Consider the following 20,149-nt stretch of genomic DNA (forward strand, 5'->3'; position numbering starts at 1 on the left):
TCGCCCCTTGGGTGATGCCCCTGCCTGCCTCGGGTGGCATGGTACGGGGCTGCCCGCCGGTTGTAGGCCCTCCCAAGGTTGGCCCTGGTTCTCCACCCCGGCCCTGCTGGCGTTGCTGAGGCTGCCCCTTGTCTCCCCAGCCGGTTGTGGTGGCAGAGGCCTCCCCAGGCCCCTTCCCTTCTCTGGCGGGCATGGAATTTGCAGAGCTGATCAAGACCCCTCGAGCAGACAACGTTGTCCTGCACCGCCCTTTCTACCTGGCCGTGGAGGGGACTCTCTGTCTGACTGGCCATCACCTCATTTTTTCTTCGCGGCGTCAAGATAATGCTGAGGAGCTGTGGCTGCTGCACTCCAACATTGATTCTATTGAAAAAAGGTAGGCCTCCTCATGTCCCTGCCTACCTGTACCTAATGGTTTGTGTCTCATTATGGGTTGAAAAGTTGTCAAGACTGGCTTACGCCTGGGCTGTCTCAAATCCAGACCCAGAGAGGAGAAAGGGCAGCCAGCAAGAGCCCAGGGCAGAGTATTGGCATGGGCTGGTTGATTCTCATTCTGTTTGGAAATTGAGATTTGACTGTTGCATCTTAAGATTATTTTCCTTGCTGTATGTAGAGTTGGAATTTTTCTGTTTAAAACGCCTTTGTCAGCAATACTCCCTATTAATTGTTCAGTGGGTGTCACCAGTAGCTCTTGAACCACCTTATAAAGGATGCGTCTCTTCCACCGTTCAAAAGAGATGGAAGCTGAGGCACCGATGAAGTGATTTACCTTGGGTTACCCAGGAAAATTGACAGCAAAAGTGGACTCTGGACTTTCTCAGCCACAATCAGCCTCCTGCTGCTCCACACTTTCATTCCCTTACTCCCCCAACTCCTTACGGGGATCAGTAACACTTTAACAGCGTGCTCCTTGTGGAATGAAGCGGTGTGAAGCTGAGGTGTAGCTGCAGCACTCCATTTTTTGTCCCCATCCCCGTCTCCTGCAGGGACATCAGGGATTCATCTTCTCACCATGGCTTCTGTCTGTTCTATGTGTACTGTTGCCCCACCACACCTCCCTCATTGATCAGCAGTCCCATCTCACCCGGTGACTGCCTTCTGCTGCTTCACCTTGGTCCTTTTTTCAGTTTGTTCACAGTACTTTATTTTTTTTTGTTGTTGTTGTTGATTACAAATTCAATCCCCTGTTTTCATAGAATCATTTAGGTTGGAAAAGCCCTTTAAGATCATCAAGCCCAACCGTTACCCTAACCCTGCCATCCCACCACTAAACCATGTCCTTAAGCACCTTGTCTGCCTGGCTTTTAAATCCCCCCAGGGATGGGGACTCCACCACTAGGTAGCCTGTCCCAACACCTGACAAAGCATTTCCTCACCTTTTAAGGTATCTGGAAGAACAGTTTTCCTTTCTGCCAGCAAGACTGGAAAGACCAAGTAGCAGCAACTAAAAATACCAGGTTGCCTCAGAATCCGAGAACAGGTGAAGTACTGGGCGCTGGTTAAGTTTGTTCCCGTGTTTCTGATTTCTCTGAGCGTTTCTGAGAAATGCTGCATCTGGGCCTGAGGGTGGAGAGGAACAGAGTGGTGGAAACCTCAGCAAATCTGTTCCCATCTAGTACTGCTCAGTCATCAGGGTCGTTTAGCCTCATTCTACTTGCTGCTTGTACTAAACCAGACATAGCTCCATTTTGAAAACAATTATGGACAAGCTTTGCTTTCTTTTTTTTTTTTTTGAGCTTAGTTGCAATTAAGATTTAAGTTAATGCCAAATGAGCAAGGAACACATTAAGTTGTGGTGAGGGAGCAGGGCGTTGCTGGCTCTGTACGTGATTTATAACAGAGTTAGCTATGTCTGCAGATACTCACAGCCCTTATTGCCAGCCCTGGTTTCTAGAAGATCTCTGGAGTAGACATCTCCCTCCCTGCGAGTAGCTTTGTATGAATGTTACTGCAGTGAGCCTTTGCCATGTAACAGGGTAAGAGTATATTCTTAGTGTGGGAGAGAATGGAATAGCAAGACTCTTAAACCAATAAAAGTTGTAGAAAGGTCCAGTTTGGCCATACTTCAGGTTATTGGAGCACAACAGCTGTGCCAGGTTCATAAAATCTCCCACTTTCACGATACTACCGTCTTTTGTACAAAGCAGTGTTTTCCCTAATGATCAGATGGTCGTCAAACAGCTTCTTAAACTTTTGTAGCTTTTAAAGCAACTTAAATACGACCTGTAGGGCTTGTTTGAGAAGTGGAACAGTCCCTAGTGATCTCCTGTGGTCTTCTTCCTTAAAGATAATGTGGAGAGGAAACACAGCCCTGGTGATGCTGTGCTGTGTTATTCCCTTGGGGACCTGTGAAATGGCAAACAATGCCCAGGTTGGCTCTGCTGGAGTTGCAGAACTTTTCTGTCAAAATGCCTGTAGTCCTTCCTTCAGCGCTACCCAAATGATAATCTGTTCTGTGTGTTAACCTTTGTCTGCGCAGAAGAAATAGATAATGACCTTTCAGCTGTAAATAATAATACCAAAATAAATGGTAGGCGTGTTTTGTGGCACAGGTGAAGCAACCCAAAGCTTAGCAACTGGTCTCCCCTTGGAGCATGTACAGCTCTGCCCCTTTGTGTGCATGGTCTAGCTGAGGGTTAGGCCATGAGGGACCAAAATTTGGATGTTGGGGTCTGGCCTCCTCCTACTTCTTGCATCACCCTTGGCTGCTGCAAGCGCTCCTGTGGTGCATGAGGAGACTCAGCTGCTTTTCCTTAGTTCACTGCTTTGTGAACTTAAGTCCAAGCCATTCCTGTGAACTAGTGGCTAGTTAACGCAAAGAAAACACTTGGTTTCTGTTCAGGCATCGTTTTTTGGGTGCATAAGGAAGACTGGAGAGGGCGTCTGTGAGCTCTGTTTGGTCATGTAGAGCTTTTTCTGGGTTGACTTGCATTGTAACAGCCGTGATAAGACCTTAACTTCTCTGAGGTCTGCAGAGCAAATGGCTCCGTGGCACTGCGGGTATCAGGAACCAAACTTTCTTCTTAAAGATAAGAGTGTAACGTAGCCAGACTCAAATGTTCTTTGGAAAATTAAATTTAAACTCAGATGTTCTTAGTAATCCTCAAAGTTTCAATGCATTACTTTAAGGAAACTGGGAACTTCCAGCTGAAGCTTCCAGTACTATTGGAAAATACCTGAACACGCCTTTTCTCTTCCTTGTTTTAAAGAAAAGCTGGGAGGAAAAACCTTCTCTTTATCTTGTAATGCTTATGCTTCCACTCACTGCTGTATCACAAGGATGGAATTAAAAAAAAAAAAAAAAAAGCAGACCATAACTTGCAAATACCACATAAAGAGGTGGTTTTGTCTGTTTATTTTCTTGGAAATATGATATTGCAGACAAATTACTACTAATGGAATTTTGTCTTGTAGGCATACGTTGTGGGAAGAGCTATAATCCCTCATCACACCTTAGAAGATCCTCTTCTTAACAGACACTTTCTTCATGTCTTGCTCTAGGTTTGTGGGCTCATTGGGCACCATCATTATAAAATGCAAAGATCTGCGAATTATTCAGCTGGATATACCTGGGATGGAGGAATGTTTGAACATTGCTAGCTCTATTGAGGTAAGAACTCATAATGGTAAATAACACCTATATTCTCAGATCTTGATCCGACCTCAACAGCTTTTTTTCCAGTTAGGAAGGTTGGCATTGATCTTCCAGAAGACAAATGAATCATGCAATATTTCCTTTCATTGTTAAAATACTACTTGTTGCTTGTAGGGTTTGTGTGGTGTTGTGTCTGGTTGTTTGGGGTTTTTTTGTTGTTTTTGTTTTTTTTTTTTTTTAAAAACCCTACTTTTCTTGGTCAAACATCTTGCCATAGCGTTCGGGGAAAATGAAGCTCAGCTTTGTTGTGCTGGAGCATGAGAAGGCAAACCCAAATCAGACTGAGTTTCATGTGTCTCAAACAACATGAAGTGACTTCTGGAGTTTAAGTTCATCTTTCTCATCCTTCGGCACGCTGTTACACAGCATAGCCTGCAGAAATGATGATACTCTGTGTGCAAATCCCCACTTGTGCTTAGATTGTCTATTAGCATCTGCTTTTGTTTGTGCTACTGTTTTTTTATGTATGTTAAACTACCCTGCAGGTAACTTAATATTTCAAGCTTAATGGCTGTATACTTTTTGGATGGCTTAAGTTTGCATCACCAATAGTAGAGGAGAACACAACTTCTCTGAGGTCTGCAGAGCAAATGGCTCCGTGGCACTGCGGGTATCAGGAACCAAACTTTCTTCTTAAAGATAAGAGTGTAACGTAGCCAGACTCAAATGTTCTTTGGAAAATTAAATTTAAACTCAGATGTTCTTAGTAATCCTCAAAGTTTCAATGCATTACTTTAAGGAAACTGGGAACTTCCAGCTGAAGCTTCCAGTACTATTGGAAAATACCTGAACACGCCTTTTCTCTTCCTTGTTTTAAAGAAAAGCTGGGAGGAAAAACCTTCTCTTTATCTTGTAATGCTTATGCTTCCACTCACTGCTGTATCACAAGGATGGAATTAAAAAAAAAAAAAAAAGCAGACCATAACTTGCAAATACCACATAAAGAGGTGGTTTTGTCTGTTTATTTTCTTGGAAATATGATATTGCAGACAAATTACTACTAATGGAATTTTGTCTTGTAGGCATACGTTGTGGGAAGAGCTATAATCCCTCATCACACCTTAGAAGATCCTCTTCTTAACAGACACTTTCTTCATGTCTTGCTCTAGGTTTGTGGGCTCATTGGGCACCATCATTATAAAATGCAAAGATCTGCGAATTATTCAGCTGGATATACCTGGGATGGAGGAATGTTTGAACATTGCTAGCTCTATTGAGGTAAGAACTCATAATGGTAAATAACACCTATATTCTCAGATCTTGATCCGACCTCAACAGCTTTTTTCCAGTTAGGAAGGTTGGCATTGATCTTCCAGAAGACAAATGAATCATGCAATATTTCCTTTCATTGTTAAAATACTACTTGTTGCTTGTAGGGTTTGTGTGGTGTTGTGTCTGGTTGTTTGGGGTTTTTTTGTTGTTTTTGTTTTTTTTTTTTTTAAAAACCCTACTTTTCTTGGTCAAACATCTTGCCATAGCGTTCGGGGAAAATGAAGCTCAGCTTTGTTGTGCTGGAGCATGAGAAGGCAAACCCAAATCAGACTGAGTTTCATGTGTCTCAAACAACATGAAGTGACTTCTGGAGTTTAAGTTCATCTTTCTCATCCTTCGGCACGCTGTTACACAGCATAGCCTGCAGAAATGATGATACTCTGTGTGCAAATCCCCACTTGTGCTTAGATTGTCTATTAGCATCTGCTTTTGTTTGTGCTACTGGTTTTTGTGTATGTTAAACTACCCTGCAGGTAACTTACTATTTCAAGCTTAATGGCTGTATACTTTTTGGGTGGCTTAAGTTTGCATCACCAATAGTAGAGGAGATTTTTTTATGTATGTTAAACTACCCTGCAGGTAACTTAATATTTCAAGCTTAATGGCTGTATACTTTTTGGATGGCTTAAGTTTGCATCACCAATAGTAGAGGAGAACACTATTTGCTGGATGGTTTTTTGGAATAAAATAGCAGTTTGAATGAATTGAGTCACTGTTTATTTCTCACCCCCACACAGGCGCTTTCCACCTTGGATTCTGTCACTCTCATGTATCCCTTCTTCTACCGGCCCATGTTTGATACTGTTGAAGATGGCTGGCGCTCTTTTCTGCCTGACCAAGAATTTGAGCTCCTCAGTTCAGTGGTAAGTTGGATCTTAAGGATTTGCATGGGTACTCAGATATACTTGTGCAAGTAGCTTGTGAAATGTTTCACCCAGTACTGGCTGGACTGGAAATCCTGGGTGATTAAAAAAAGCTGTTTCATGCCTGGGTGGAAAGTGAGTGTTATTCAACTATTCAGTCTGTAAACATCAGGCATTTCTGTTTATGTGCTAAATGTTCTTATTTAGCACTTGTGCTTTACTTTCTACAAATGGAGTTTTGAGGCCTGTTTAAAAGTTAGCTGGGGGGACATGAAGGTAGGAAATGTTCTTGTCCTTTGGGGACGGCCTTATGGTAAGGACAAATTTTAAATTGCTAAGGATTTCTTTCCTCTCTAGGAAGATGACAGTAGATAAAGATGCCCAATTTGAAACGCTCTTCGCTCTAATCCATGCTGGGGAAATACTGGGAGTGTTCAGACAGCAGGGAATTACCAGTCATATTCTTCCAGGTACCATGAGCACATGTTGATACCACTTTGGTACCTGCAGGGTAGGAATTGTTCTTGTGGCATTTGCCTGTTGTATCTGCTATTCAAACTTCCCTTTAGAATGCTGAATTTGGTGTAGTGGGAACTGGCTCAGTTGCAGGTTGTTTTAATAGTGCCTTGGGTTAGCATCTCTGCATTCCAGGTCTTTGTCTCACATTAAATATGTGCATTTGCTGCATCATCTTAGGTTTCTGAGACTACATCCATTAGTACAGCATCAAAGAACATTGATTTTTTTTTTTCCTTCTTTCTGCAACCCAGCTTGTCTGCAGCATTTATCACTTCCTATTTATGACTAATAACTGAGTAATATGGTTAGCTTGACCAGATTGATATGATGAAATCACTAGAAAATTCAGGTGTTGAGGGATCTTTCTATTTTTGTCTCATAATTGGAGTACTCACATGTTCCATCTGCTGTCAGAAGACATACAAACTGACCTGTTACAACACCTAGCACCGCAGTTTTGTTTTTAATTTCAGCTCGGGAAGTCAAATGTCTGATCAGAGTGTTCTCCTGTTTGGAGGCAAAGCAGCAGATGCTTTCCCAACTCAGCAGAGGAAGCTCGCAGGCATTTCAATGAGAAGCTGAAGTGCTATCTGATGAGAAGTGAGGATGTGTGAGAACAGGATTGAAGGCAGCAGAAGGAAATCCCTCGAAGCTCAGTGAAAGATTGCAAGAGATGGTTCTGCTTCTGTTGCCATTTAGCTTTCTGTGTGTAGCTGAAATCTTTTTTAGATTTCAGGAATCGAATTGCTTCCAATGGTTGTATTTACCAGCATGCAGGTACTAACGTAAATCCACTGATACACTGCTGTTTTTTCTCCTCTTTAAAAGTGCACTGATAGCTTATTTGTGGATCTCTTGGCTTTCTGAACATATGCTCCTTGAAAGGTTTACATTTAAAAACCTAATTACTTCATAGCACTGTGTTTCAAGGGCAATAAGCAATTTCTTTAACAAATGCATGTCTAACAGCTGTTGATTAATTCTTGGCTTTTAACCCAAAACTTCAGATGTAGCTCCTTTTTAACAAAATGGTGGCAAAAGCCATGTTCAAATCACTTACATCAGCTGAACAACAGATACATTGTTGACCAAATATTTCTTGTTCTGTAATTAAACCTTCTTATGTGACAGGCTAGAACAAGTAAATGGCTGATTTATTTTTTTTTTTCTCCAATAAGTCAAATGAGTGGAATTCCGAAGGCTGCCTCCCTCTCCATTAAGTCATCCATCTGGATCTGTTATGCCTTGCCTTCCCCAATATGGTAACAGCTTGTCAAAAACTGCATTTCAGCCACACTGCAGCTCTAGTAAGGTATTAATTCCAGGTCTGCCTGCTACAGAAGAGTTGTTTTAACTCTGACCCATTCTACAATAGCAAAGTAAAACTATAAAAGTTAAGATCAAAAAAGTTTGATAATATGGTATTATACTGTATAATAATAATTTATTGGTTTATCTTTGCATATGTTGTACTAAATGTGGTTTTTTTTTTTTCTCCCAAGACACACAACCCCTGTGTGATTTTTACTCTGTTGCATTGATCAGACGAGGCGTGATCTAGGATTGCCCCTAGAACTTGCTAGCAAACACTTAAGCCCTTTGCCCCTGCAGCTCAGTTCCAGGATTAGGGAAGCAGCTATACTATCATGACAATCTTGCATTTAGTCCATGAAGGTGTTAAGGGAAGAATTGTTTAATTTGTTCTACAGAAAATGGAGAGGTAAATAAGTTTCAGTGGGCTGTCACTTACTGGTGGCTGTTGCTGTGTGTGCTACCTGTTTATTTTCTTGGGACAGGTCAGCAGAGCTTTTGTCAAACATCTACTTCATGAACGGTTGCTGTGATAAATCCAACACACTAACAGAGTAGTTTAGCTGAAATTTAAGTCCTATGAAGAAATTGGCTCAACATCTCACTGAATGTCACAGCAAAAACTCCACAGTGCCTGCAGGCTCCAAATTATTGTACTGCGAGATGAGGCTTTAAAGATACTATAGACAACTATATAAACAGAGTAAAAGATGCACAGGGTAGTTAATGTTTGCTTATCCAGCTTTTGGTTGTCTGTGCAGTGGTTTTGCTTGAAGCACTGGGTCGTACCTGAGATCTGGGTTGGTTGTAGGAATGTCAGGTGAAATGTGTGTAAAAAAACTTGTACTCTTCACTGTACTGCTGCATAACCAGCAAGTGGCTGAACGGAATTAGTGTATGTGCAAGGAGTTTCATATTTTTCCTGAGGAGTGAGAGAAGAGAAAATAGATTTCTCTCCTGAACAAGTGCAGGACACTGCAAACTAACTCCAGAAATTCAGTTTCTTTTTCCACTTAAGTGAAGAGGCCCTGAGAAGTTTGTACACTGACATACATACATATAATTAAGATGAGAATATTTAATTGCCCCAAAATTCACTTTCTTCATTCTGTTGTGCTTTGGCGGTTTTTTTCTTCCATTTTGCTGTAGGAAAGAGCTCAAGGTTCTGGGCAGTTAATTTGTGCTTTATCTTCTGCCCTGGAGCTTCTTAAAAAAAGCTGAATTGTCTGGGTTAGGGCTCGGTTTGCAGTGGTGTGGGTAGCCCATATTTTGCTCTTCTCAGACAAGCATCAGTCTTTGCTTGCATCTGTTGTTCTGCTTCTTGTCCACGTGCAATCTGTTACTGACAGGGCCCGCTGCCTTCTCCCTGTTCCTTGGGAATGGCCTCTGTCACTGCTGCTTTGCAGGATCCTTTGAGGTCTGTGCTGGTTTCTTGACTCTTTCTTTTAAGGCTTGTTAGTAGAGCTTGAATTGTTTCACGCTCTTTTGTGGAAAACGACCTCTCCTAGCAATTACCAGTTTTAGGAGGAAGGATAACTGTTGTTTTAGCCTTTCGGTAACATTTGAATATCAATGTTGCTAAGCAAGTACTAGGACAAGAAAAGTAGAAATGTAAGAGTTAATCCTGTACTGTGTTTAAGAAAATACTTCTGACTACTTTCTTTTTTCTTTGGAGTCCCCCCCTTTCTGCTCACTCCCCCATCCTTTGCTGTTTCTAGCCTTAACTGGAACTAACTTTTTTTCCTGATTCCCTGCTGTACAGATTTCTTGCTGGGAGAAGTAAATGTTAACTTTGTACTTTCCCTGAGTTTCATGCAGCATACTTATCTGGTGATGTCTGAAGATGAGGTCCACCTCTTCTCTTTCACTGCAGTCCTTACTGCTTCCCGTGTCTGCATCTGCTGCTGCACACAGTTGAATTGGTGTTCCCTCCTTCTTCCAGTTAGTAATGATGTTTTTTTTCTTCCAAATTGAAGGCATACCCCAAGCAAAAGCCAAGAAGAGGCTTGCGCTGTTGGGTTTTACTTTCATCTGATTCACGTTGGAGTGTATTTTAGCAGCCTGAAGCTGGCATTGCAGAGGTTAACTGGATCTCTGCAGAAGTAGCTGTGCTACAGCAGACAACTGGTGCTAATTGCTGCTGCTCTCTTCCTCCTTCCCATGTAACAGTAAATTATAACTGGATGCCGTGACAGTATCAAATGTCTGGTGTTATAAATGGTGAGGAGAAGGGGTTATGGGCAGAGTTAAGTTACCAAAGTGGGAGATAAATCAGGTTGATACTCCTCCATTCCTTTTCATACCAGTGATGTCAGTGACAGCCAGTCTCTCAAAAAAGCATGCCATGGAGTTCTGATTCTGCCTTCTTTACATCCTATGTGGCAGTAAGGTATTTATCAGTTCTATATCCATGTGTATGTTTTTCATTGTAAATAAATTGCACACCATCGTATGAAATCTGCTGTAATTTAATGTAGACACCCCAAAAAGCTATAAGAAAAAAAATAAATCTTTGTTGGCGTGTTAAAAGCATGAGCTGCAACCAGCCGGCTTCCCTTATGTGATCCAGAACTTTTCATCTCCGCCTATGACGTGATTGCTGGAGGCAATTTTACTTTGCATCTGGGAGAACCTCTGCTTTTTATACAACGCAGATGTTCAGAGAAGCTGCTTTGAGGCTAATGAATAATGAAATAAGATTACAACAGGGCTGGTGCAAGACTGGATAGTCTACTGAGCAGAGGTAGCAATTGCTGGTTTTGGTGATGGTGATACACGACGTGTACCTTTCCCAGTATTTTTTTTTTTCTTGGGCTTCCACCAAAAGGGATAACTTTGCTGTCTCCTACACCACACATCCATGCCTTCGATCTACTGATGATGAAATAGTTTTGTGAGTCAGGTCAGCTTGCTCACCTGGTGGAAAGACTTCACTGCCAGAAAACGTGTCTAAATCGATCCTGGTTTTCCATCTGACCAGTGGGCCATTTATATAAACAGGTACCAGTCCAGAGGTGTAAGGCAAGAGGTAGAAAGCCTCTGGCAGAAAGGGAAGAGGAAGAGACACCTACTTCTGATCAGAGCTGTGTAATTAATGTATGCTAAACCAACCATCCTGAATTGACGTGGGTCCTTGTGTGTTCTGTTACTGCATAATTTAACTGTCATGCTCTTCCTGTGATACCTGCTCTATCCTCCTACTTTTCATCTAGCTGAAACTTTTTGAGCACAAATGAGCAGAGGAGGGTTTTTGTGGCATCTGTGTGAGGTCTCTGCCTGCTACAGTGGCACAGTAGTGTTTCCCGGTCTACTGAAAACACCTCAGCTGAGGAGTTACTTAAGGTCTTGTTTGCTTTCTCACACTTGTGTCATGTCAGTGCACAGGAACTATAAAAAAAAAAAAATCTGTCCCTCTTCAAAAGGTTCTTATATTGCATTTTAATTTCTTTGTGTCTGGAGCTTTTACAGGCAAATTTGACTGCTATTCTGCTGCCACTTTTAAGAATTTAATGATGTTGTTAAAATCAAAACATATTGTAGAGGGTTGTGGGTCGTTTTCCCCACCAAGGCTTCTGCCAGCAGGTTTTGTTGGCCATAAGGAATACAGGGTAAGGCTAATAAGGATGCAATGACTGAAGGTGCAGCCCAGTCAAGCCACCTTCCTGCTATCAAGGAGCATGAGTTCAGTTCCATGCCAAGCTTTAGACAAAGTTCTGCTATGTGCCACGGGGGAAAATACATGCCTCGTGGCCATTTGATGTATGTGGATGGTGTCCTTAACGCAGGAGGCAGTGGTGTGGTACCAGCCCAGAAGCACCAAACCGCGCATGAAGGCTGGGCTTGTCCAAGGCTGCAGTTAGGGCAGTGTCAGCTCTTCCAGCTTGGACTTCAGTAAGCGAGGACTCCTGGTCCGTGAGGCTGCTTGTTGACCTTTGGGTTTGCCTGAGATGGAGCCAAGTCCTGTGTCTGACCCTGGCTATCAGGTAGCCTGAGCTCTCTTGCCAAGTGCCTGTGAGGGTGCAGGGTGCCAATATCTCCCTCTTCTTTCACAAGTGTTTGGCTGTTGGAAGCTGAAAATTATGTAAGAGGAGTTCACGGCGAGGCCTTTGTGCTCAGATGCTGTGCTGGTTCCAGGAGGTGCTTTTGGAGGAACGGCTTACGTAAAGCAGAGCCCGTAGGAAAGAACCAAGCTGGAAATGTTAAATTGCAATTTTGACCTCAAAGCAGCTTTGTTGTCTGGAGTTGGATGCTCTTGGCTTTCTTGGCCACCTTTGTCTTGTGGACAGCGTTGCTAACTCCGCTCTCAGCACGGATAGAGGTTTGAGTCTGTGTTACCTTCATCTAAATCAACCTTTTTTCCTCTAAATTTGCTGATGTTGGAATAGATTTCTGTTCTGGGGTGTCCCTGAGAGAGAGGCATTCCGTGCTGTTACTTCCTATCTATTCACATCTCTCTATTAGCAGAGGGATTGAAGCTATCTGCAAATGCAGGAGGTTATGTTGTAGTGCACACTGCAGACATGTTGTCTGCTGTGTCTGTGCAATAATTAAAAGCCACAATCACCTGTTTCTGACCACATGGGCTTATTTTGTGGACGAGGATGTGGATAAACCAGATGGGGAAACGTTGTTCAATAAGTCCTGTGCCTCAAGAACCGGAGTCATCTGATATTTTTTTTCCATTGCCCACGAGCTTTATCTGCCTGCTGGGTAATGAGCTTCTGGGAACTGCTGCAACAAGATACTATGATTGCAGGCAGCATTGAGAGGTGTGGGGAGGAAAAAAAAAGTAATCGGTCAACAGACTCAGTGCAGAGAGTGGCCAGGCTTGTTTGTTCTTGAATAGCATCTCTTTGACATGTTTTTGCTGGGGACAAGATATGGTGCTGGACTTGATCTGACCGATTACTATGGTTATGATATTACAGGGGATCCAGATTTCTGAATGAACAAAAGTGATGATGCCAGTAGTGACAACTGAGCTTTCATCTGTGCTGCAAATGGAATAGATTGCCAGTATTACTCTGTGCATGCTTTATCCTCCATATGGAAGTTCTTCTTCCCTAGTGTGTTACGCTGTAACAGTTGTGATCTGTTTTCTGACCCAAAGCCCTATTTGTTCTGATCTTTTTCAGACAGATGAATGGCGTCTAAGCTGCATCAATAAGGAATTCTCTGTCTGTCCCTCCTACCCTCCAGTTGTCATTGTCCCCAAATCCATCGATGATGAAGCACTTCGGAAAGTGGCCATGTTTCGCCACGGCAGCCGCTTCCCAGTGCTCAGCTACTACCATAAGAAGAACGGGATGGTGAGCTGCATTCCAGTTGTCCCTGAAGGAAATGTGTGAATCTGTTCATTTAATGAAAAAAAACCCAACTTGTGCTCTTGACTTAAGACCGAATTCATGAGGTGTTCGCTCCTTTTATTTTCCAACTTAGTAAGTGTATGCAGTGAAACTGGTTTTGGGTGATGGATTGAGTAACTTCCATCCTAGAAATAGCTATTAATCCGCTTGTTTGGGAGCGTATGTGGCATGAGCTTGCTCACAGCAGTAAGAGCAAGACGAGACTTGTAAAGCCACTGCTGGCACCCTTACTTGCTTTATCTGCCAAGAGGCTTCATGCTGAAAGGATGGCAGAAACCACATTGTCCTGTCTCTGGGTGGTGGGCTGTCTCCTTCATAATGGAGGCACGATGACAGCAAGCGTTCCTGGAGCCAACGCCGCTTCTGCTGTGTAACTGTCGAAGGAGCGATCGGAACAATCTGTTCTCGGGGCCCGTCAGTATAACATGTTTCAGGAGTTGCAAATTCTTGCTGTTGCGCAGACTTTACCACCTCTCAGCAAGCCAAAATCTAATTGAGTGACTGATACACTGTCATTAAGAAATGCACTTTATGAAATTGTTGAGTAATTCTGTGTATCTCTCGCTGATCTAACCAGTTCGGAAGATGTTGGGATGTCCAACCTGCGGCTTGTAAACTTGATCCAGGCTTCTGAGTCAAGTGCTCTAATGTGCTCTCGCCTCCTGTTGCTGAGATTTGTAAACCCAGAATTAGAGGACGTCCAGTCTGACTTAGTAGTGTCTTTGGGGTTTGGTTTTTTTTTTTGCTCTGCTTTAAATTCAGCCATCCACCATCTTCATAACAGTCGTGCTTTCTGCTTTTTCTCAGCTTGAATGGAAGCTGTTGGAAGAAGGTTTATTCAATTATCTCTCCGAACTGTGCATGTTTCGAGTGTGAGGAATATAATAGCATTTGGCTTGGAGTGCTTGAACTTGTGACAGTAACACTGTCTGTCACGTTGCTCTCCCGACTCTGAGTTCTCCAGTGTCGCTGGGGTTGCTGACTGGCTGCCCTCACATTTTAGTTATCATTTGAGCTGGCTGGGATGCTTTCTGAAGTGAAAGGCATTTACTAAAGAGAAATCTCAGCTCCTGAATCCGTGGACCTAAGATTTATTAGTCTAGCCACTGGGTAAAACTGTACCTAAGGGGCATCTTTAACACATGAATGACTTGAGTGTTTTAAGAACAGAGTTGGGAAGAGACCTTAAAGATGACTATCCTGAAAATGTTGGTTTATAAAGGAGCCATCAGCAGCAAGCCAGTTCAGTGGCTCACAAAGATGGTACTACAGGAATAATTAAAGGGATAAAGCCTCTAAGATGTCTGTAACTTAGAAAGTTCTGAGCCAAATGATCGCTCAATTCAAGGATTTCTAGTTTGGGTGGGGGTTTTTTAAATAAATTCAGTCCCTGGGAGGGATTGCACTTGAACGAACTGAAGGATTCAGGGCAAGGGAGAACAGCAGCTGTAGGAAGAACCGGGGAGATGTTTCTGTGCGTCAAGCAGCGGGGATGAGGGAGTTTGCTTGTTTGTGTCCAGGCGTGGTGGATCGCACTCGGAGCAGATGAAAGTGTGGTGGGGTGAGAGCTGCACTTGCTGGTGTAACTCCCCAGAGAAGAGCTGGAGATCCAAGAGGGCCACACTTGAATTTTACCCCTGAACTAATAGAGGAAGCTCTTCAAGGTTGAGCTATCTCAGTCCCGTAAGTGTTGTTATGATGACCTGAGTTGTAAAGGAAACCAAGAGCATACTGTATGGATTTCTCTTCTCTGGAGAGCCGTTCTCCATGCCTGGCCTCGAGACCCAGTTACCTAATGCATCGGTCTGCAGTCCACACTTACAGACCCCTAAGAAATCCTCTAGTGAAGGGGTGTCCTTTGCATTGTGAGTCTCAGTCTCCATTCTTGGCTTGGAGCTCAAGTGGTCGGTGGCTTTCAATCTTAAGTCTCTCCGTTTCCAGTACCTAATTCGTGGTTATTTGTCTCGGCAGGTCATGATGCGAAGTAGCCAGCCTCTTACAGGTACGAATGGCAGACGGTGTAAAGAAGATGAGAAGCTTATTAATGCCACACTACGGCCTGGCAAACGTGGCTACATCATTGATACAAGGTCCTTGAATGTTGCCCAGCAGGCCAGGGCCAAAGGAGGTGGCTTTGAACAAGAAGCACACTATCCCCAGTGGAGAAGGATTCACAAATGTATTGAGAGGTGGGTGAAATCACCCAGGCTTTTCTCTGTGCTCAGTTTTGTAGGGTTGCATTGGCAGAGCCATGTTAGCTCATTAACGTATTTGCTTCTGTAAGAAATGGCCATGTATCCTGGTTCCTGTGAATGGGGTCACCTTTCTTTTTTGCCAAATCAAGGTATGTGGATGATAAAGGTATCTGGCTTTGGGAAGCTGTGTTTGGTTTGTTCTGAACAACCTGCTACAGGTTTCATACATCAGGCAGTCTCCCTGTGCCATAATGGCAGTTAATGGTTGGGCTTGATGATCTTAAAGGTCTTTTCCAACCTAAACGATTCTATGATCTCTTTCTTGACCGTCTATAGCTGCACCCCAGCCTTCCTGGGTTCCTCTTTACAGTAGTGCACAGGAATGGGCAAGTCCCTTGCCAGAGAATTTCTGCAGGTGAGGATTTGTTCTGTGACAGTCACCCTCCTCTTATCCAGTACTTTTCTCCGGACATCTAATATTGTTTGGCTGTTTGGAGACAAGTTACTAAGTTAAATAGACTTTTGGTCCAATGTTGTTCAACTGCTCTTAAGCCTTAGTTTTGGGAAACCCTTCTCCATGGGCATGCAGTAATTTTACTATGGAAAGCAGCTGCTCCCATCATCGCTATGTTGGCCAGTTCTTGAGGAGCTAATATAAGGAATTTCCTTGGCTGTTCCCTTGAACTATTTGGTTTTGCTTCCAAAAAATGTTATGTGGACTTAAATTTGATGTTGATTATTTTACAGGCAGACATAAGCATCAGATAGAGAGGAATGAATAAACCGCAATATATAAAGACTAAATATCTCATGCTATTACCATTTGGCTTTGTCAGCTTTTCTGAGATCTGGTCTGCTAGCTGCATCCTCTGTTACACCTGAGCACACGCTGGAATCAGCGTTGAGTGGGATTTGATCCCTCAGGAGCTTGGTGCCCCTGGAAGGCATAGTGTGAAACAAAACCAGAGAAGCATCTGGTTTTACCAGCTGCGTGCTGAACACCAGCTTTCCAGGGCTTGAGGATGTGTTGCAACAACTACAGAAGTGATGCAAAGTGTGCTCCCTTCCCCCCTCTTTTTCTTACATTTTTAGGAAACTAGCCAAACTAGTCTTAGTGTGGTTCTATCAAGAAGTTTGAGTCTAGTTTAAAATTTTCTGTGTTACAGTGGGGTTGTGTCCTTGTGCTGGGTGGCTTTCAGGTTACTGTTGCAGCTCTACAGGTTGAAACTCCCCCAGGATGTCTGGTTGTAGTAGAGAGAGCGAAGGTGCAGCACGTGAAGCTTGGCTGACACTTGCTAATGTCTATGCCAGGTTGCAGTCACACTTGTACTTGGTAATGAGAGCGAGACTACTGAAACACGTTTTATGTGGCAAGTGTGAGATATGGCTCAACACACACAGAGTTCAGGTAAGATAAGGAAAAGGCCGTATGAAGCAATCTGTAAAAATGCCTTATGAAGCAATGTCTTTGGAAGGGGAGGAGACAACTGATGTCCAAAGAGCTGTATTCTGCTGGCAGTTAGCCACGGCTTGGGATTCCCAGTGAAAACAGGTTTGCTGAATGAGGAGATGTGACTTCTACAGGGTTGTACTTCTTGAAATAACCTCATAGCGCTTTATTTTGGGATCAGTGTATTTCTGTAAGCATGCTGTCCTGGTTGCTGTGTTACTGCTTATGTTTTCAATAATATTCTGCTTTTCCCAAAGGTTTAATATTCTGCAGGAAAGCCTCATCAAACTTGTGGAAGCTTGTAATGACCAGTCACACAATATGGACCGCTGGCTCAGTAAACTGGAAGCTTCCAACTGGCTGACTCACATCAAGGAGATACTAACTGCAGCTTGTCTAGCAGCTCAGTGTATTGATAGGTAAATCTTTTTCTGAAAGCCTTAAGTTTCTTATTTACTGGTTACAACTTACCTGTTAAATACCTCTGTTGCCACTTCAAGTATTTGTAACTGGCCACCGTGAACTGGCTTGCTCATACCCATGCAAGATACTGTTTTGTCATGGTTAAGGAATGTTCCTCCAGTAAATCACGCTTGCATTTTTAGAAGTACAAGCCTGAGGGAGGAAATATTGACTAAGAATAGGTATTAGATCATCTAGTTGAGGTATATTCCTGTGTCTGATGCAACCAATCAAATGTAGTTAATTTTATTGAAGGTTTAGGTTAGAATGTGCCCACCTGAAATGCTGTTTGGTAGCCTAGTAAAGTGAGAACAGTCTTAAAAAAAAGTCCCCTTTTTTCAGCTGAATGTTTCAAATACCTCACCTTGCTTCTAGAGATTAAAACAATGCTATTTCCTTGGTTTCCCTAGGAATTGGCCCAGTGCTTTTTCCTCATGAAATTTTTATCCCTGTAGTCCTATCTAAGCAATCTTGTTCATCCCTTATAAGTGCCTGTGACCTCTTTCAACCTGACACTTCTTTAGTAAATGCTGCTGACTCGGCTAACTTGTCCTCAAAATGTCTTTAGACCTCAGGCTGAGGAGCAAAAGCTAGCTGTGAGGTGCCAGGGTTTGTAAGGCCACACACGGGGGTCTAAATGTCATTTCTCTGTGGCTCTGAGCAGGGAAAGCCCTCCTCAAAACTGAGGGAAAACCCAGCTTTTCATATCAGCTAGGGAACGTGTTACACAGGTACAGAAGTAGGCTGAAATGCAGTGTCATTGGTAATTAATGCATTAACGTATGAGCTGCTGTGCTTCTTAAAAGCACTGACAGTGCCTGTTTGGTTATTGACTGCCAGGAAAGGATTACTCTTGATCAGTAGTTTTATCTGTAATTCTTCCCTCCATGTGTATAATGAGAAAGATCAGTGGCAAAACTCTGCTGGCTTTTTGGGACAGTGGACAACTTCCTTGTTTTTAACCTCAGCTTTGCTTTTTCTGTGCCAGGAAAGGATTACTCTTGATCAATAGTTTTATCTGTAATTATTCCCTCCATGTGTATAATGAGAAAGATCAGTGACAAAACTCTTCTGGCTTTTTGGGACAGTGGACAATTTCCTTGTTTTTAACCTCAGCTTTGCTTTTTCTGTTTACCCGGAGCTATGGCAGGCTGGCTCAGCGTTGGTCCCTGGCCTGCCTCATCCAGAGCCCGGAGATCATAGCTGAGCTGACAAGGATGGCTCAATTATGTTGGCCGCGGGGAGGGAATGGCTGGGACAGATCTTGCAGCATCTTAAAAGTCTGGGACCTGAAAGATGAAAGGGGAAAATAGCGTTATCCTGGCGTGCCCCACTTTGAGGAGTGCAGAGGCTTGCAGTTAGCAATTGGGCTTGGCTGTTAAGCAGCCTCTTTATCTGCCACTGCCTGCGGGGAGGAAGAGAGTCTCTGAAGATTATCCGTACTGCAGAGGGACTGGGTTTGTTTTAGACTGTGGACGAAGATGTTGCAGTGTTCAAGGTACACATTTTTATACTTTTCACTTCAAAAAAAGCAAGTAATGCGTGCAGGGTTACTTGCTTGGTAGATTGATCTTTCTTACCCACGCTTTGCTGCTTAGGTTAGGTCTCTGCAGAGAAAGAAATACAGCCTGCAGTTAATTTCCTTTCTGGGTGTAAGGATGCTGGCAGAAGTGAGACACTGGGTCCAGGTTTGGGAAGAATAAGGGGAATAAATGTCATTCAATACCATCCAGTCCTTCCTTCAGGAGCACATGGATGAGATTCTGATATTGTATCCAAACACAGCCTAGGATGGAAGAAGAGGGGAGGGAATCGGCTGTCCTGGACAGTCCCCACTGGAGTGTGGGGAGTGACAGCACATGGGCCCCTAGCAGTGCGCAAAACCTTCCTGTCTGAGACTCCAAGCTCCCTCTGCTCCTCACCTTGTTCTGCTGATTCACTTGTGCTGGCTGGTGAGTGAGAAGGCTTTGTGCTTGGCTCTCTGACAAGCCTCCTTGCTCAGCACGCTAACTCTTCTGCCTTCGCGGAGGCCAAGCTCTGCCTTTCCTTTCTCCTGAACTGGCTTTTTGGCTGACTTTTCTTGCAGTAAACCCCAATTGAGGCCCAAATACAATTAAGCCCAGGTTTGAGCAAGAATCTCGTAGTATCGTTTTGCAGAGCATCTGGGGGGATATGTCTTCATTGCAGTGCTTCTGGGAAGATTTCGGAGTACTTAGCAAAACTATAAATGACACAAGCAAATTTTGAGATGCATTTCCATGCTATAACTCAGAGGGGTCCCAATTCAAAATAGTGAGAACAACAAAAGAGATTTCACTGCACATCTTCAGTCAACATGGCAAAGGTTCTGGATTTCCAGAATGCTTAGAAAGAAACTAAGTCTTAAGTGATGAGAGCTCTAGCTAGGGTCGGTGAGGATCCAGGTGGAGAAGGTGGTATGCTTCCATGCAGGGTGGGGAGTAAGCTTAGGGGAGGAAAGAAGGGGTAAAGAGCCAGCAAAACCTCAGTGCTGTCAGGGTAGCCACACTGGTGCCCATGGGATGCATTGACCATCAACATTGGCCTCAAGTTGTGCCAGGGCAGGTTTAGGTTGGACATTAGGAAAAACTTTTTCACTGAAAGGGCTGTCAAGCACTGGAAGGGGCTGCCCAGGGAGGTGGTGGAGTCCCCATCCCTGGGGGTATTTAAAAGCTGGGCAGGTGAGATGCTTAAGGCCAGGGTTTAGTGGTGGGATGGCAGGGTTGAGGTAATGGTTGGACTTGATGATCTTGAAGGTCTTTTCCAACCTAACCAATTCTATGGTCCTTGGGAAGTGTTCTGCTCATTCATGCTCTTCTTCCTTTCCGCCTTGTTCTTTCACAGGGAAGGTGCATCAGTGTTAGTCCATGGGACTGAAGGAACTGATTCGACACTCCAGGTGACTTCTCTGGCACAGATTATCTTGGATCCAAGCTGCAGGACCATACGTGGCTTTGAATCTCTTGTTGTGAGGGAGTGGCTGCAGGTAAGAGAAGCCTCTGGACAAAGGGGCATATCTATTCCAGTGACGGTTGTAT

The 20,149-nt window shown here is 43.5% G+C and overlaps 1 protein-coding gene across 9 annotated transcripts in view; it reads left to right on the forward strand.

The window, feature by feature from the left end:
* Positions 1-6: 6 nt before the first annotated feature.
* MTMR9 (myotubularin related protein 9) overlaps positions 7-20,149 on the forward strand; it is a 35,933-nt gene continuing 15,790 nt past the window's right edge. For 7 of the 9 annotated variants that reach the window (XR_004842174.1, XM_035895461.1, XM_035895456.1 and 4 more), the window contains exons 1-6: positions 4,769-4,873; positions 5,665-5,790; positions 12,756-12,929; positions 14,958-15,175; positions 16,889-17,050; positions 19,956-20,097. Coding sequence is in view for 8 of the 9 variants with exons in the window: in XM_035895461.1 (XP_035751354.1) it covers positions 4,838-4,873; positions 5,665-5,790; positions 12,756-12,929; positions 14,958-15,175; positions 16,889-17,050; positions 19,956-20,097 (858 nt within the window). In the remaining variant the exon portion in view is untranslated. Of the gene's footprint in view, positions 377-3,501; positions 3,611-4,768; positions 4,874-5,664; positions 5,791-6,782; positions 7,087-7,487; positions 7,622-12,755; positions 12,930-14,957; positions 15,176-16,888; positions 17,051-19,955; positions 20,098-20,149 lie in introns of those variants that run through there. The other 2 variants (XM_009639910.2, XM_035895458.1) reach the window with 2 other exon arrangements.

The sequence above is a fragment of the Egretta garzetta genome, unplaced genomic scaffold, assembly GCF_000687185.1.
Source record: "Egretta garzetta isolate BGI_Z169 unplaced genomic scaffold, ASM68718v1 scaffold325, whole genome shotgun sequence".
In the NCBI taxonomy this organism is placed as follows: domain Eukaryota; kingdom Metazoa; phylum Chordata; class Aves; order Pelecaniformes; family Ardeidae; genus Egretta; species Egretta garzetta.